General features: G+C 49.8%; 1 protein-coding gene across 3 annotated transcripts in view; it reads right to left on the reverse strand.

Moving 5' to 3' along the window:
- Positions 1 to 11673: 11673 nt before the first annotated feature.
- pou2f2b (POU class 2 homeobox 2b) overlaps positions 11674 to 18514 on the reverse strand; it is a 38649-nt gene continuing 31808 nt past the window's right edge. For 2 of the 3 annotated variants that reach the window (XM_084671031.1, XM_084671040.1), the window contains exons 6-16: positions 17517 to 17840; positions 16842 to 16947; positions 15434 to 15525; positions 15190 to 15339; positions 14690 to 14831; positions 14295 to 14443; positions 13872 to 14069; positions 13417 to 13607; positions 13131 to 13199; positions 12746 to 12819; positions 11674 to 12053 (exon numbers count right to left, since the gene is read on the reverse strand). In XM_084671031.1, coding sequence (XP_084527157.1) covers positions 11725 to 12053; positions 12746 to 12819; positions 13131 to 13199; positions 13417 to 13607; positions 13872 to 14069; positions 14295 to 14443; positions 14690 to 14831; positions 15190 to 15339; positions 15434 to 15525; positions 16842 to 16947; positions 17517 to 17840 — 1824 coding nt within the window. In that variant the 3' untranslated portion in view covers positions 11674 to 11724. Of the gene's footprint in view, positions 12054 to 12745; positions 12820 to 13130; positions 13200 to 13416; positions 13608 to 13871; positions 14070 to 14294; positions 14444 to 14689; positions 14832 to 15189; positions 15342 to 15429; positions 15526 to 16841; positions 16948 to 17516; positions 17841 to 18514 lie in introns of all 3 variants that reach the window. The other variant, XM_084671020.1, reaches the window with a different exon arrangement.

The raw sequence follows: 18514 nt of genomic DNA on the forward strand, positions 1-18514 counted from the left end.
TTCCCCTTCACTAGACACTCCCTCGCTCGGTCTCATCGTCCGTCTCCTCGTCTGTCTCCTCGTCTGTCTCCTTTCCTCCTCCGTCTCTCTGCCCAGCACATGTCATGGCCGGTCCCAAATTAGACCGGACTGCGGTAAGACTCCCCCTGCTGTACGAGCGTGAAGCCTGGGTCAGGTACAGTCACAGGCCCAACCTTCCCTCCTCGCCTCCCCCAATCAGTCATCATCCTCAGGGGCTGAGGCCGGGCCCCTTACCTACTACCATATGAAGCCCCCCCCCACCCCTCCACTACCTCCAAACCTGGGCTGGATCACACTTCTAGCCTGGCCACCGAATGCCCTCCCTCCAAGAACAGGCTGTCATAGGATGCCCAGAATAGCTCCCAGCTTAGGACTCCTCTCTTCCCCCTCAGTGCCAGGTTGTCCTCAGATCACCAGGTACACGGTCCATTCATAATGTGCATACCCCAGTTTCTCAATCTTTCTCTCCCGTCTCTCTCTTGCTCCCCCCCCCCCCACACACACACACACATTAACACCAAAGCTATGATTCAAACTGTATGCCCGCCACTGACGCTCGCAGATGATGCCCAAACCCCCTCCACCCCTCCCCTCCACCCATCCCTTCCACCCCTCCCCTCCACCCCTCCCAGTCAACAGGACCCAGTTGGAGGGAGTGTCTGCCTGGTTTCCAGGCCGCCTGGCTCCCCAGGCCGTGGGCCCCGAAGACAGCAGGCCCGTGGGAGGTTGAGCTATGTGTCACATACAGGCCAGTGCAGGGGTGGGCTGATCTGGGGCATGTGCTGCCCTCGTCAGTTTGATGTTCCTACTGCCCTCGCCTGTGCACAACTGTGGGCGGTATTGTAATGTGTCATAACGCACAGGGCAAAACCTCTCCACATATTGTATGTTGCGTGCCTGCGTGCGGACTTGTTTGTGAAGTACTGTGTCGTGGGCTCATTGATGGTGTGGGTGTTGTAGTAATGCGTCATCTTCTTATATATTTCTTTCTTGTGCATGTGTTCCTATGTAGAGAGCAAGAGCATTGTTTTGGACTTTTTCTCCTGCCCTGTCCTTTCTGAGAAAGACACCGATGTTATTGAACACAGGCGAGTAAAAAAAGACTAAACGTGATGATTTACCTTGTTGGAGAGTTAAAGTCAAGAGTTTCCCAAAGTGTTGAGGAGAGGGTGTACAGAAGATTATCAGCTTGTGGTTAGTTGATGCTTCGAGTGTGTTTGTGTGCGACGGAAACGTGTGTGTAGGGGGGTCAGATGGCTGAGCGGTTAGAGAGTTGGGCTATTAATCAGAAGGTTGCCGGTTCGATTCCCGGCTGTGGAAAATGATGTTGTGTCCTTGGGCAAGGCACTTCACTCTACTTGCCTCAGGGGGAATGTCCCTGTACTTACTGTAAGTCGCCCCCCCCCCCCCGGTGAGGCCGCAGGTCGGAGTGTGTATGGGGAGAAGCCTCTGCACACGGTGGGTGCTGGGAGCCATGAGTCATACCTGGGTGGATGGGTGTCCCTGCTGTGTGCGTGTGTGCGTGTGTGTGTGCGTGCCCACATGAGTTGCGGGCGAACGGTTATGAAGAGGTGGCTCGAGCTGAATTGATTGGCAGGACCATAAACCAGTTTATGTCCTCGTGTGGCTCTTATTCTTTCTCTCCACACAATCCATTTTCACCTTTTTATACCACTCCTCCGCTCTCTCTCTGTGTCTCTTTCTCTCCTTACCAAGGAGAGTATTTAAGTGAATGGTAACACTACAAGCATCTTAAAGGAACATGCCAAGGCCTTTAGCATTCAGCTACCTTGTTTGCACTTACCGCGAGTTTAGCGAAAGGATGTCGCTAAGATGTTGTTGCGTCAGCTGCCCTCCTAGTAGACTGTATTGTTTGTGTGTTTCTTGAATTCCAGTGATTGCTAAATTGCTCAGAAAGACTATCCAAGTTGTTGTGAGAGGAACAAACTCTTTGAATGTTTTAAGGGAGTTTGAGTATAGCTTTGAGAGAGTTTGAGTATAGCTTTGAGGGAGTTTGAGTATAGCTTTGTGGGAGTTTGAGTATAGCTTTGTGGGAGTTTGAGTATAGCTTTGTGGGAGTTTGAGTATAGCTTTGTGGGAGTTTGAGTATAGCTTTGAGGGAGTTTGAGTATAGCTTTGAGGGAGTTTGAGTATAGCTTTGAGGGAGTTTGAGTATAGCTTTGAGGGAGTTTGAGTATAGCTTTGAGGGAGTTTGAGTATAGCTTTGAGGGAGTTTGAGTATAGCTTTGAGGGAGTTTGAGTATAGCTTTGAGGGAGTTTGAGTATAGCTTTGAGGGAGTTTGAGTATAGCTTTGAGGGAGTTTGAGTATAGCTTTGAGGGAGTTTGAGTATAGCTTTGAGGGAGTTTGAGTATAGCTTTGAGGGAGTTTGAGTATAGCTTTGAGGGAGTTTGAGTATAGCTTTGAGGGAGTTTGAGTATAGCTTTGAGGGAGAGTAATGACTGGAGAACCAGAGGTGGAAGCTCACCTGTAAGTCGCTTTGGATTAAACACATTATTTAGTCACATTTTGAATGCGATTTACTTAGTGCCGGGTAGCATAAGCTATTGTGCCAACACAGATTGCAGAAACATCTCCATTATTCTGTCCTGCTAAGAAGTGACTAAGCAGCGATATATTTCAAATCCTGCCCCTTAAACACACCCCAATCAGCCACTCATTGGCTACATTTCGTACAAAGACATGCACACCTTACACTGACGCATGCACACACACACACACACACACACACACACACACACACCTCACATGGCAACACTGGTGCTGTGGGAAACCAGATCTAGTCTGTATCACTCCATTGCTGGCACTGTCTGCTGCAAGCACACACACGCACACACAGACACACATAGACACACACACACAGACACACACTTGGACCGACTTTGGTGAAACCCTGACAGCTGGCGGTATGTGTACCACTAATATATTGTAGCCGTAACTTAGCCAATTCCACCAGATCTAATGCCATGGTGGTTACTGGTACTCAGCAGACCATGCAGTAAGTTAGCTGGGTCTCAAGTAACAGTCGTGAGTATTGAGCCGTCATGAGTATGTGACTCAGACACACAGACACCATTTCCCCATCCACACCGGCTGCATGATAATGCTAGGCCCACGATGCGACATCCAACTGACAACTACCTTCCTATCATCGAGAAGCATAATTGTACTTAGGTTATGTACTGTTCACTCATAAAGGATTGATGCTGTTTATCAAGTGCGTTCACCGCGGGAGACGATAGCTAACGCTATAAATACATTGTGTTTGTTTGTTCGACACGACTCTCGACAACAACATTTCATATATACCCAGACTTAACGTGTCACCGTGGTGACAGGATCGCATTCTCCCCGCGAGGAGTGAGTCAACGTGAAGGTGGGCGTCTGAAAGCTGCCGTCTCACTCACACCCTGTACTGTTATCCTCCTATACCAAACTGTACCATTACCAAACTATACGATCCTCCTCCTCTACCATCCACCTACTCTACCAAACTGGACTATTAAAGTACTATACCAAACTGTGCAATCCTCCTACCATACCACATACTGGGAGAGAGAGAGAGGGAGGGAGAGAGAGAGAGAGAGAGAGAGAGAGAGAGAGAGAGAGAGAGAGAGAGAGAGAGAGAGAGAGAGAGAGAGAGAGAGAGAGAGAGAAAGAGAATAAGAGAGAGAGAGATAGAGAGAGAGAGAGAGAGAGAGAGAGAGAGAGAGAGAGAGAGAGAGAGAGAGAGAGAGAGAGAGAGAGAATGAGAGAGGGAGACAGAAGGAGGTTAAGGCGAGAGAAAGACAAACATAGGCTTAATTAAACAGATGTCCTCTGACTCAACAGAGAGAGAGTGAACGGAGGGGAACAGAGTGTACTTCCCAGTCTGTTAAGTGTCAAGACACAGGATGGGACTCACCCATCTCATCTGTTTCCTCTAAAAGTTTACTTGCATCTACCATTTCACGCCAGGCTTTACCGATGCTCTACAACAGGTCGCAACCGAAACAATTGTGTGAGAGAAAACAAGACTGTTTTTAAAGGGTTGTCACACATAATATCGCAGATGGCTCCACCTAGTGGTAGTTTAGCAACAGGGCACATGGTCTGTGTTTAGTTGAGGTTGTTGAGTCAGCGATGAGTTTTATACAAATGTAAGGAAGTCATTTACGTAGCTGTTTCCAAAAATAATTTGGAACATGACACCAAAAAATAATCCAACCTTTTTCAACCTTTCGAAAAAAAAATATCCGAGACTTTCTTTTCACACATAACACTACACACAACGTTTAAAGTTTATTTTAAACTTTAAAAAAACATTTTTTATCGAAACTTTTTTCGTATTTTTATTTTTTTTTACCTTTCGAAACTTTTTTCACACACAGGAGAGGAGAGAGAGATCATGGCCAAACACAGATTAAAACGAGCCTGGCTTGAACATTTAAGAAGTAGAAGGTACAAATCTTTGTGTAAAAATTTAAGGAGTGAAAGTAAAGTTATATGTATAGTGAAGAAAAGTATTGCTACCAGGAAAATCTACTCAAGTACAGTAACAAAGTATTTGTACTTCATTACTTCCCATCTCTGTCAGTTTGAAAAGACACACTAGGCAAGGATCATCTGTACAGTTTTTGTCTCCTGTTTTTATTTGTATGAATGAAACACTTTCAGTTACAAAAATGACTTAAATGAACAACACTGTACAATGAACAAGCAGAATTCTTTTTCTCTTTTTTTTTGGTTTTTAAAGGTAAATACACTAAAAGGCTAACTTGCTACCACAAGGAAGAAGGGGGAGACAGAGAGAAGGGGTTTGGGAAAGGAGTGGGTTTTCACAGAATGGAAAACACAAGAGGAAGTATGTGAGGACAATGGACACACACACACACACACACACACACAAAGACATTCACTCGGACACAACCACACGCACGCATGTGCACTCACACTCTTACACACATTCACTCAGAGTGACAGTTGGAAGAGGGGGCAGTTTGCGACATGTTAGGGTCAGGGTTCACGCACAAACACCACCATGGGAGTTAGGGTGTGTTCTCAGCTCTCAGAATCCCCAATTTAACAGTCCTCAAAAACAGATAAGATCAATTCCAGAGAAAAAGGAAGGGGAGTTGGAAATTCAAGGGAAAATCCCCAACCTTAACGTCTCATAGAATTACCTCGTTCACGCTTAAACAAACACACACACACACACACACACACACACAGACAGTCATATACAGTCACACACCACACACAGTCTCTAGTGAAACATGAAACCACTGATTAGACCAATCTCTATCTCAAATCAAACAGGGATAGTGAACAGACTGACAGACCAGACAGACAGAACAGTAAACACACACACACACACACACACACAGATGTAAAGATGGACAGACAGAGGTTAGACAGAAAGACAGACCAGACAGAACTAAACAACAGGATAAACAAACTCAGAGAGGATCATGGGAGGTCAGCCGTTCTCTGGCTGCACGAGCCAATAGGACATAACTCAAGAAGGATCAGAACAGCTACAGAGATACCAAGAGAAACGTAATCGTCGCCATCATTATCTTCGCCATCAACATCATCATCATGGTCATCATAATTACGAGAAGCTTAAGGTTATTTTTCCAATGACAAATACTTAAAAATATACATTTTATCATCATCATCTTAATCGTCATCATTATTATTATTATTTCCCTTTGGATAGCTAAGGTCTATGCTTTGTAAACTGGATCACTAGGTGACAAGAGACTCAAGCAGAGAAGAGGTTGATGAAGGGGAGAGAAAGAGAAAGGGATGCAGAGGGTGTCTGTTGAAGAGAACAATATTATGGAGCTCTTTGGTTTTATTCTGTAAGATACGACTTTGCTGTCTCGCTTAAGAACCTTTGGACTGAAGCTGTATTGTAGAGAAGAAGAGGGAAAAGGGGGAGGGTGAGACAACAAGGGAGTGTGGAAGGAATTGGGTGGAGGAATACAGGTTGGGTCTGGTCTGCTCTCTTTGATGCTCTCTCTCTCTCTCTCTCTCTCTCTCTCTCTCTCTCTCTCTCCCCTCAGGTTAATTTTCGCATGCCGTGACATTTAAACCAGTTTGGGATTCTTGTAACTTGTTACTTGCACATTACTCGCTCAAAAACTAAATGAAAGGAATTCGATACTGATTTATGTCTGGCCAGCCCTTGTTTCTCGCTCGACATGCTTGTAAAGGCGCATTTCTCCAACACAATCAATGTTCTGGTCTTCAGAATGCACAAGAGATTGGGAATTAAACCAAAGTCTGAAGTCTGAAGCTGTCAGAAGCAGAGAAAGAGAGAGAGATAGACTGAACATTCCAAATGACATCATCTCTCTGACTGTGTCACTACATTCACCCAGAATGCACCAGGGGAAGTGAAGTGTCTGATTGGACACTTTGGTGGACAGCAGGGTTTAGGGAGCGTGTGGAAGGTGTCGGGTCCCGTAGTAGGGCATGTACTTTGGTATCATTCTCGAAGGGGGTATCCCTACTGACGAGGCCTACACTTTACACCTGATCCCTCGGACCCTGAAGACCAGACCGCGTTAACAGTCTTCATAGAGAGTGAGCGTGTGAGAGAAGAGAGCAGTGAAAAATAGTGACTTGAAGGAGATGGGTCTGAATAGGATTCATCTCCTTTTCCCAAGTACAACTCCCATAACCTCCACCCATGCACACACACGTTGAAGTTTGAGGGGTGTCACCTAGCGACCACAGTTTCAGCCCTTCCCTGGTGGCCCGCCCCACAGGACTACCTGCAGCACTGATGGACACACCAACCAGCCAATGAGCTCCCCCAACCAAAGGGAGTTAGCCAATCGGCCACGGCTGGTGGTCCAGGTGATAAAGCTTTTTGTTTGGGAGTTGGGTAAAAATGGCCAAGTTTTTTACATGTTTACATGAAGAGGGTCTTGGTGAAGGTTTGGATACTACTACGTTCATATTCTAAGACACTGAGAATTGTTTAGGGCATATTACCATAAGGTTTGAGATATTTACTCTTTAAGTGCCCTAGGGTTAAGACTCCCAATCTTCAAAACAGTAACAAAACAAACCATCTTGGCCTGAATGAAGCGATTCCAGACCAGTCCTTAGGGGTCCCCTCTGCCTGGGGCTGGTGTTCGGGCAGCAGGGAGGGGTCGGGGAGGCTGGGGGTGGAAGGGCTGTGTTCAAAGCTCAACACAGAGAGAGCAGGGGCTGTTTCTGGGTTAGGGACAGGGGTGTGGGTGTCTGTATGAGCGTGTGTGTGTGAGTGTGTGGACTGTGACACAAACGCAAAAAGCTGACCGTCAGATTACGCTCCCCTGACTCAAAATGCTCACATGCTGCGTTGCGGTAAAGGGCCAGCGCCGGGGTGCACTTGCTCACCAGGATGAGGCGTGGCCCACATCTCTGGTGTTGGAACCTGGGGTCCTAGTAGGACGAGGAGCGTTTGACCTTGGTTCTGACCCAGTCCTGCTTTGTGTCTTTACAGTCGCACAGTACACACATGCTGTCCACACGCCCCCCCCCCCCCCCCCTCCGCCTGGACCCCAGGCCCTACTTGAACCTCTCTCTTTTTTTTTAAAGCATTCATCTATTTGGTTTTTCATCAAAGAATATGAGGTATATGATGAACTATCTCTCTTTTCCACCCAACACACGGATGAGGAAAACAAATCAGACAAACGCAAAGACAAACCAAAAAAACGAACAAACCTAAGACTTTCAGAGCATCCAAATATCCATACTACCACAGTATTTAGTATGGTAGATACTATGCACAGACAGTGCCTTCTGTGTCGTATGGTAGTATGGCAATTGGGACGCACCATTTGCATCTTGGAGAAAGACAGAGAGGAGGAAGGTGTCAGAAGGAAGAAGATCTTCTTGGTCTCCCCTGCGCTCCTCCTCTTCCTCGCCCTGTCCCTCCATTGCATGAAAAGAAAAGAAACTATCTCTTGTTCTCACCCATGTCAATCTTCTCACATTTTTTTTTTTTTGGTTGTGTAGCTGTTTAAAGCTTTCAGTGTGTGCCTCCCCCTCCCCCCCCCCCCCCCCCCCCCCTCCTCCCCGGTGGGAAGTCAGGACAGGGGCAGCACTGTGGAGCGGCTACAGTCATGTCTAACTACGACTCACCACCCATACATTCACATCTCTTCAGTACGATAAGCAATTATCTGTTTGGGCTACAACTGACGGCACACATCACCTGAGAACAATGATTTGATCAAATTTAGAGTCACAAAGAAATGTGTATTCCTATGCATATCGCGTTTATCACGAGCCTTAACGATAACGATCCGTTCACACACAGCATGTCGATAATAATTCATGCGGTTATTCTTTAGGATGAGTCAAGTCTCGAACACAGTGCTGCCCCAGTCCCCTGAGAGAAGCGTACTTCCCCTTTAAGAGGCGAGGGTCTCGAGGAGGAAGAGATCGTGACCAAGACCAAAGGGGCCGTCAGCCATGTTCCCCAAGGCCCCGTAAGAACTCTACTTGCATTTCTCTGGTTTGATTTGGTTTGAGGATGTGAGAAAGTCCTTCAACTGAGCTTCTGGTTAAAGGCAAACCCCAACGCCATGTACAGTAAATCACAAAATACATCCTGTGAAGAAATGAATAAATAATCAAATAAATAGAAGAAATTATGAAAAAGGATAGACAAAATTAACCTAGCCCGAATAAATAGTACAATCAATGTTTAAATCATTGGACAAAGAAATAAAATCCAAAGAGAGATAGTTGAAATTTTTGGTCTAAAATCAAGTCATTATCATCAAGGTTTTTAAGATCTTTTTCTCAAAGTCTTTTTTGTAAGTTTTTTTTTCTTTCTTTTTTTTTTCTTAAATACATAGCGATAAGTAAGCATTAGAACATAGATCTTTTTTTCTACAAAATCTATAGAAGCACTAACAGGTACATTCCGTCTAAGAGTTTCTGTGGAGGAAAGTTTTGGTCTCAAGGGTGAGAAGCTCCACATCTAAGCTTTTGTTCATGAATGATTCTCATGGGTCGACTGTACTTCTGAGTCTATCAAACCAAATATTGTACTCTTTGGATGCAATAAGTTCAACTCTTCTGTCAATTTGGCCGAGGGCTATAAATGTGTGTGTCTGTGGAATGGTGTGGAACGGTGTCTTGCTTTGTGATCGCTAATAGATAAAAAATGCGATGTCCTTGCAAGACCTGATGTTCACTCCCTCTCACAGATACAAGTACATAAATACACACTCCTCGGACAGACTGACACGATCCAAGTTCTAAACCTTGATGCAGTGGCATGCAAGGCCGCAAGATCTCTCGGTATTTCACTCGATTTTTTTTTGGTATGGTTTGGTTTTCGTATTTGGTTTAGTTTTGCTTTTTCTCCTCTTGTTATTGGCTTTATGTGTCTTCCTTATCTGCCAAGACAGTCTGTTTATCTAATAAAAATCTGGAAGCGAAATTTTCACAGTATTTTTCCAACCACCTGATAAAAATCTCTAGCAAGACTACAAAAAAAATATGAAGCTCTTGTAGTAGGCGCGTACGTTATTCCAAATGAGTATAAGCACTAAAGTACAGTACATGAAACAGCATCAAGAGACACGGCAGAGATCAAACGATCAAACCCAACAAACAGAAAAAATAAAAACATATTCGGAATCAACAGTTCAGTGAGGTCATTAGAGTTAGCCCATCCAGGACCAGAGAAGAAGAGCTGAGTTTCTGGCAGGGGGGAGAAGAGGAACGCCTGTCTTTCTGTCCTGCCTGTCCATCTGTCCACACTGCTCCGTCCTGCCTGTGCTACACAGTACACGGGGTCATGAAGGCCCGCACAAGTTTAAAAGCTAAAGGTCACAGACAGCCAGACAGACAGACGCGTGTGGGCCTCTTGACTCTTTCGAAACCTCCTCCTGAACTCCCCCTCTGCCCCCTCGCTTGTGGTTCGATCCTTGGGTTGGTTTTTGGCTTTTTCAGGCGGTATTTTTGGTATCTTCTTACAAAACAAACAAAAAGTTGTGACACCTGCCTCTCACTTTCTCCCCCCCTGGCAGCCCTCCCCCGTGGCAACCCCTCTCCCCATGAGGGGGGGAGAACCGTGTCCCTTTTAAAGCTTCCCTTCTGGGCGTTGGAAGGGGGTGGGGGGGCAGTAGGGGAGGCAGGGGGGTACCGGGGCCAGGTTCTGAATCCCTGTGTGTTCCCATGTCATGACTGCAACCCCGCACTCACCGAAATCTGACGAAAGCTTTTGGTTTCCAAACGGTTTCCAGATCAGACTGGCGGTGCTGGTGGGGGTGTGTGTGTGGGGGGGGGGGTTTGTGGAATGACGTGAAATGAATCTGATGATGGGGGGGCGATGAAACGACACAGACACACCTGTAGGTTCTTTACTGATCTACGTGATGGATCAGAGAGCCACCTGTGACCAAACACACATTAACGGACTCATTTATCGCCCTTCGGCTTACATTATTACCTCTTCAAGCACAATCACGGCCCTATTTCATACTTTTTAAGAACAGGAGCCGCTGTCGACAGACAGGTAAATCGAGCGCGGCGGGCGTGCGGGTCTGTTAACAGAGCACAACACGGACACGGTCTAGGATGAACGACATTGTCAGGTGTCCTTCTGTGTCCTGGCTGTTTTGACCCTCAGAGAGAAGAACACACTTTCTCCAGGAAACATCTACATTCCGACAGACAGAAAGCAGAGGGACAAATCGTGTGAAATAAAAACGTCAATGTTGTCGAAAAAGCGTACAAAAGCGCTGAAGGAGAGAGGCTGCGGGAGGAGTATTTAGAGAGACGAGTAGGCAGAGGTAGGTCAAAGACTTACCAAACACATAAAGACATATAAACACACACCTCTGTCTCCTCAAGTGCAACCGTGACTCATTCAGTAACAATCATCAACAACAATCCAAAATGTCCCTAACAAAGGAATGGCAGACACAAACAGACATGATGACAATGATGGATGGCGGGATGGCAGATGGTAGAATGAAATTGGTTGTGGATGTGTGTGTGTGTGTGTTTGCGTTGCAGTAGCAGAGGTCTGGTCCTGGACAGGGTCACTATGTACACATCCTTTGGATAAAGCTTTTCTCTCCGTTTTTGGTTTTTGGTATTTGGGATTTTGGTACGGTTGTAATTTTTTTTTGTCATTGTGTGTTCATTTTTTCCTCTTCCTAAGATACATTTTTGGTTTAAAATCCTCCTCACTTCACCCGAAGTTCCCCAAAAATCAGTCCTCCTTTTCTGTTTGTCCTTGCCGCCATTCCCTAAAGATAGAGTCAAAGTTTGGTTTTTGTCATTTTTGGTTTTCGAAGATTCGACACACAACTCTGCCCTCTCTGACCCTTCCGGTTTCTTTGTCATTGGTTTCTTTTTCCAGAGAGGGAGAGCTGCAGTACCGACATCGCCCCAACGCTGCCTCCTCTCCATCAGTTTGGATAGATAAAGATTTTTGGTTTCAATCTTCCCCCCCCCCTTCTCCCTGTTTTGCTTCTTCCCCTCCCTCTCTCCTCTCTTTCATTCTGTGTATTTTTGGCATCGAAAGACCGGGAGAGAAAGAGAGAGTGAACGCAAACACTAAGAACTGGAAGAAGGGTTTGAGAGAGAGAGAAAGAGATAACTTTGGTTGAAAGGTCCTCGTCTCCTTCCTCCTTCCTTCCGCCTCCTCCTCTCTGATTGGCCCTTGGCGTTGTCACTCGATCTTGGCTCCTCCCAGAGAAGGTGGGCTGTGTGCCAATTCGCTGGAGGAGCAGGAGGAGGCGGGGCTTGAGCAGGGGGAGGGGGAGCAGGGGGTGGGGCTGACGCTGCTGGCGGACAGGAAAGGGGAGGACTGGGAGGCTTTGGCTACGGCGCTGCTGACCAATCCAGCGCCAGGATTCTGGCCCATGTGTAGGAGGGCAGGGTGGTTGAGGAAGATGGAGGAGGGAAGGCACCCTCCTTGTCCCCCAGTGCCCCCCATCAGCACCTTGCTGCCCCCTTCAAGACTGGAAAGGGGCAGCTGGCCACCACTGGCTGCTAGGGCTGAGAGAGAGAGAGAGAGAGAGAGAGAGAGAGAGAGACTCTTGTTAACAGCAGGGCTCTCACCACAATCTTGAACATGTGGATGAAATGAGGAGGTTAAGAAATGCACATGGGGGATGAAAGCATGAAGAGGCAGAAAACACACACACACTACCACTGAAACACACACACTACCACTGAAACACACACACACTACCACTGAAACACACACACACTACCACTGGAACACACACACACTACCACTGAAACACAAAAACTTACTCACTGCTATGGTGTGGAATGTATGGTGGTGGAATGGAACATATAGTGGTCACTAGCTAGTGTGCTTTAGTTCCTTCTTGACTTCCTGTCTGTGGTCTTACTGTACTTCCCTGTGTTTGACTGTAAGTATTACAGTCTTTTCATATCGCACTCTAGGACTTGGAGACAATCTCGGTCCTTACTCCCCGAAGGCCAGCCTTGAAATCTCCTTTCAATACCAATTTCACCATCACTTTGTGGTTCATTTTGGTCAATAATACACCCCCCCAGTCACTTGGGGTGCTTCACCATCTGTCTGTCTCTGTTTTGGTTTCTCACCTTCCTTCACCTTCTCTTCTCTCCCTTTCTCTCTCATTTTCTTGCCCCATCTCTCCTCTCCATCCCCCCCTCCCCCTCTCTATCTTGTCTTCCTCTCTACCTATCTCACACACCTTGAATAGTGGCCAGTGGGTTGTTGCCGAGGAGAGCTTGGTTCATCCCTGTGTTAACTCCCATCACAGTGTTCCTGTTGTGTTCCACACACACACACACGTGCGCAGAAAAGTGGAAACAATCGCACGTAGGGGAGAAACAGGCAAAGAAAAGACAGTTAGACAGGGGGCACGTAGAGAGATGACTGGATCGCCGCTAGAAACAGGAAGCAAGGAAACGCATTCAACGTCACGACTGAAACTCTTCACTCCTTTCACAAAAGTCAGCGTTTACTTTGGTTACTTTGGTTAAGCAGTTTGGTGTGTCAATGTGAGTGTCTGTACGTGACCACGTGTGTGTGTGTGTTTGTGTGTGTGTGTGTGTGTGTTTGTGTTCCCTCTTCACCTCAAGTTTGCAGCAAAATCGCTGATGTAGCTTGAAACATCTCCGTTCTTCTTACCCATACGCCACAAGCTGTGGACACAAGAACCACACACACACACACACACACAGGGTTAAAATGCACTGCTGCACCTGGGAGCAGGCTGGGGGATCAGTGTGTGTGTGTGTGTGTCAGCCACCTGTGTGTTCACGTTTTCACTACAGACTGCAGGTGAGTCGAGGAGGATACACAGCAGAGTGGAGGTGTGTACTTCTGTGTGTGTGTGTGTGTGTGTGTGTGTAGCCTCACCCTGTGTTGAGGTTCAGTGTGCTGTGGCTGGGAATGGCTGGGCTGGCTGTGCTGCGAGGGGGAGGGGTCACGGGGGAGGAGCTGAGGCAGGGGTGGGCGGAGCTGAGGCTGGAGCTCAAGGGGCAGGTGGAGGACATGGTGGTCACGGTTGTGCTGAGGCTGGTCACAGCCTGGGACAGCTGACTGGACAACTGTAGGGTGAGGAGAGCGAGAGAGGGAGAGAGAGGGAGAGAGAGGGAGAGAGAGAGAGAGAGAGAGAGAGAGAGAGAGAGAGAGAGAGAGAGAGAGAGAGAGAGAGAGAGAGAGATTAGGGTATATAGATATTTGGTAAGGTAAGTAAAGGGGTAGATTGTTGGGGCATAGGCTAGATGGACTGGGCCGTACCATCGACAGATTTAAAGTGGGGAGGATTAACCCTAACCCCATAATACAGTTGGTGCGGGGCCGGGCCATACCATGTGGGGGCTGTAGCAGGGGGGCTTGTGCGTCTGGGGGCCGCTGGGGGCCTGGCTGGGCAGGGGAGGGGTGGAGCTGTTGGGGTTGATGCGCTTCTCCTTCTGCCGACGGTTGCAGAACCAGACACGGATCACCTCCTTCTCCATGTTGAGCTGCTCTGCAATCATCAGGATCTCTTCTGAGGTAGGCTTCTGGTTCTGCTGGGACACACACACACACACACACGCACACACGTCAGACGCTGCAGCGTGCCACTCACACCTTACACTCACACACAGGTTGGCACACACACGTTGAACATGACACACACTGGAGGTAAAACACACACGCATACACGTCAGAGGCTAGACTCACACAGGCCCGTCAGAAGTCACACGCACATCTTACACACGTACAGACATCACGCCCACACACACACACACCGTGATGAAGGCGCGCTCCAGGGCCACGCGTACGTTGGTCTCAATGCTGGTTCTCTTTTTTCTGCGTCGGCCTGGCAACCCCTCGAAGCCCATAGAGGAAGAAGACAAGGAGCTTGGGCTGGGCAGGGTGCTGTCTATGGACATGATCTCTGTGGAACACACACACACACACACACACACACACACAGAAAGCACACATGCAAAGACAGACACACATACACACACACAGCATGTTAGTCACTTGGCAAACATGCACTTTGTATAACAGACTACACAATGCCTACGTACTGTGCAATATACGTTTGCAAATGGCGTCCACTTTGTGTTCAGACTAGACTCTAAATGCTAAATGTCTTTGTGCTGTGCCGTGAGCTTCGAAGCATCCGCTCTGTCACCTGCATCGTTCAGCCACTTCTCCAACAGGGGCTTGAGCTTGCACATGTTCTTGAAGCTCAGGTTGAGGGCCTCGAAGCGGGAGATGGTGGTCTGGCTGAAGTCATTCCCATACAGCTTCCCCATGGCCAGACCCACGTCACCCTGGAGGAGAGAGGAAGGACAGGGAGGAGGCACAGGGAGGAAAGGAGAGAGGTAGATGAGAGAGAGACGGGGAGGGAGGGAGGGAGGGAGGGAGGGAGGGAGGGAGGGAGGGAGGGAGGGAGGGAGGGAGGGAGGGAGGGAGGGAGGGAGGGAGGGAGGGAGGGAGGGAGGGAGGGAGGGAGGGAAAGAGGGAAAGAGGGAAAGAGGGAAAGAGGGAAAGAGGGAAAGAGGGAAAGAGGGAAAGAGGGAGAGACAAAGAAGGATGAAGGAGGCATCACACTCCCCTCAGAACTCTTGACACAAACACACACACACACACACACACACAAGAATGCAAACACACAGCACAGACACACACCTGTGTGAAGCCGAGCTTGATGCGCCTCTGTTTGAAGGTGCGCGCGAACTGCTCCAGCTCTTCCAGGTCGCTCGGCTCCTCGGGGTGAGAGGTCACCGAGGAGACAGTGGTCACACCCCCGCCCCCGCCAATCTCCACGCCCTTATCTCTCTAAGAAGGGACGGGACAGGCAGTTAGTTCTGGTACAAAAACCAGGAGCACGCTTCAAGGCCTGGAAGCCTGGGTCTTTCCTGAGAGGCCGTACCTGTGCTTGGAGACCCAGCCTGGTCGGAGCAGAGAGGAGGCCCCCTTGGTTCTGCTGAGGTAGTGGAATAAGATTTGGTGTAGATAGTAGTCCTGGGGGGAAAGAGGGAAAAGTGGCATGAGATTTAACATCTTTCTCCATCAGCTCGACTAGATTAAGTTGGGGGGAGGGGAACAGGAGGAAGGGACAGGAGGAGGGGAACAGGAGGAGGGGAACAGGAGGAGGGGACAGGAGGAGGGGACAGGAGGAGGGGACAGGAGGAGGGGACAGGAGGATGGGACAGGAGGAGGGGACAGGAGGAGGGGAACAAGAGGAGGGGACAGGAGGAGGGGAACAGGAGGAGGGGAACAGGAGGAGGGGACAGGAGGAGGGGGACAAGAGGAGGGGACAGGAGGAGGGGAACAGGAGGAGGGGACAGGAGGATGGGACAGGAGGAGGGAAACAGGAGGAGGGGGAACAGGAGGAGGGGACAAGAGGAGGGGACAGGAGGAGGGGGACAAGAGGAGGGGAACAGGAGGAGGGGACAGGAGGAGGGAGACAAGAGGAGGGGACAGGAGGAGGGGAACAGGAGGAGGGGGACAAGAGGAGGGGACAGGAGGAGGGGAACAGGAGGAGGGGACAGGAGGATGGGACAGGAGGAGGGAAACAGGAGGAGGGGGACAAGAGGAGGGGACAGGAGGAGGGAAACAGGAGGAGGGAAACAGGAGGAGGGGACAGGAGGATGGGACAGGAGGAGGGGACAGGAGGAGGGGGAACAGGAGGAGGGGACAGGAGGAGGGGACAGGAGGAGGGGAACAGGAGGAGGGGACAGGAGGAGGGGAACAGGAGGAGGGGGACAAGAGGAGGGGACAGGAGGAGGGGAACAGGAGGAGGGGGACAAGAGGAGGGGACAGGAGGAGGGAAACAGGAGGAGGGGGACAAGAGGAGGGGACAGGAGGAGGGAAACAGGAGGAGGGAAACAGGAGGAGGGGACAGGAGGATGGGACAGGAGGAGGGAAACAGGAGGAGGGGGAACAGGAGGAGGGGACAGGAGGAGGGGACAGGAGGAGGGGACAGGAGGAGGGGACAAGAGGAGGGGAACAGGAGGAGGGGGACAAGAGGAGGGGACAGGAGGAGGGAAACAGGAGGAGGGAAACAGGAGGAGGGGACAGGAGGATGGGACAGGAGGAGGGAAACAGGAGGAGGGGGAACAGGAGGAGGGGACAGGAGGAGGGGACAGGAGGAGGGGAACAGGAGGAGGGGACAGGAGGAGGGGAACAGGAGGAGGGGAACAGGAGGAGGGGAACAGGAGGAGGGGACAGGAGGATGGGAACAGGAGGAGGCGATACCACAAAGCACTTGATGTAGCACAGTAACTTTCCTGTTAGATAATGTCTAAGATGGAGCAGTTCTGGAGCGAGGACCCCACCTTGCTGCCCCTGCTGCGCCTGCGGGAGGAGGAACTGGGCGGGGGACTGGAGGGGGTGGCCGGGGACGAGCACCAGTTGCTGCAGCTGCAGCAGCTGCTGGATATCCTGCCAAGAGGGAGGAGAAGAAGAGAGGGGGGGGAAGAGACTGTGACCAACATGAACGTCTGGAAGCCCGGGGAAGGGGGGGACGGGACGGGGGGGGGGTGATGATGCGTTTCATGTCGTTTCATGTCGTAGGGGAGTCAGATGGCTGAGCGGTTAGGAAATCGGGCTAGTAATCTGAAGGTTGCCAGATCGATTCCCGGCCGTGCCAAATGACGATCAGTCCTTGGGCAAGGCACTTCACCCTACTTGCCTCAGGGGGAATGTCCCTGTACTTACTGTAAGTCGCTCTGGATAAGAGCGTCTGGTAAATGACTAAATGTGATGTAAATGTTATTGGAGTTGCTGCTCATTTGTCTGTGTGCCTGGCGAACATAAATAACTTTTGATTCATCTGGATGTATCATTTTTGTACGAGGAAAAATCATCATAAAATACAATCAATGCATAACCATAACATAGAAATAAACGTTTCACGGATTTGATTGTTAAAAACAGCTAGAGGGCCAATTGATCCTTCCCAGTCCTGTAGCCTCTCAACCAGGAAGCAGCCCCTGATTGGTGGTGGGTACCTGGGCGGTGAGCTGGATTGGCTGGGAGAGGGTGAGCTGAGGTGGCGGGGGCGGGACAGAGACACTTTGGCCTGTTTGTTCCTGCGTGCTCTGTCCCTGGGACTGGCTCTGCTGCCCTGTCTGGCCCGCGTGCTGCTGCTGCTGCTGCTGCTTGACCTGCTGATTGGCTGCTGCGGCTGCCTGAGCTTGCTGATTGGCCTGGGCTGCGGCGTGGGCGGCGTGGGCGGCGTGGGCGGCGCTGGACTGCTGCACGGCTGCAGCCAATAGCTGAGCCTGAGCTTGCTGGAGGAGGAGCTGCTGCTGTGCTGGCAAGAGAGCCGTCAGCTGGGAGGAAGAAGGGAGAGGAGGAGAAGAGGGGAGGAGGAGGAGGAGGAGGAGGAGGAGGAGGAGGAGGAGGAGGAGGAGGGGAGGACAGGAGGAACGAGAGTAGAAGGAGGAGTAGAAGAGGCAAGGAGAGGACAGGAGAAGACAAGATGCGGAGAGGACAGGAGATGAGGTGGAAGGCGGGAGAGAGGAAAGCAGAATTCAGAAGGAAAGGGGGAAGGAGGAGGGAGGAAGGAGGAAGGAGGAAAGGGGAAGGGGGAAGGAGGAAGGGGGAAGGAGGAGGGAGGAGGGAGGAAGAAGGAAGGAGGAAGGAGGAAGGGGGAAGGGGGAAGGAGGAAGGGGGAAGGGGGAAGGAGGAGGGAGGAAGGGGGAAGGAGGAAGGGGGAAGGAGGAAGGGGGAAGGAGGAAGGGAGAAGGAGAAAGGGGGAAGGAGGAGGGAGGAAGGAGGAAGTAAGAAGGAGGAGGGAGAAAGGAGGAGGTAAGAAGGAGGAGGGTGGAAGGAGGAAGGAGGAAGGAAGAGGGAGGAAGGAGGAGGGAGGAAGGAGGAAGTCAGAAGGAGGAGGGAGGAAGGGCCGGAGGCGAAAGAGAAAAGTTCAGCTAGAGCCGCAAGCAAATCCGAAGCAGACCTCAACTCACTCACCACTGGACGGTGCGGATATATCGCAGATGTGTGT

This window comes from Hypomesus nipponensis, chromosome 2 (genome assembly GCF_054491055.1).
Source record: "Hypomesus nipponensis isolate SF chromosome 2, ASM5449105v1, whole genome shotgun sequence".
NCBI lineage: Eukaryota > Metazoa > Chordata > Actinopteri > Osmeriformes > Osmeridae > Hypomesus > Hypomesus nipponensis.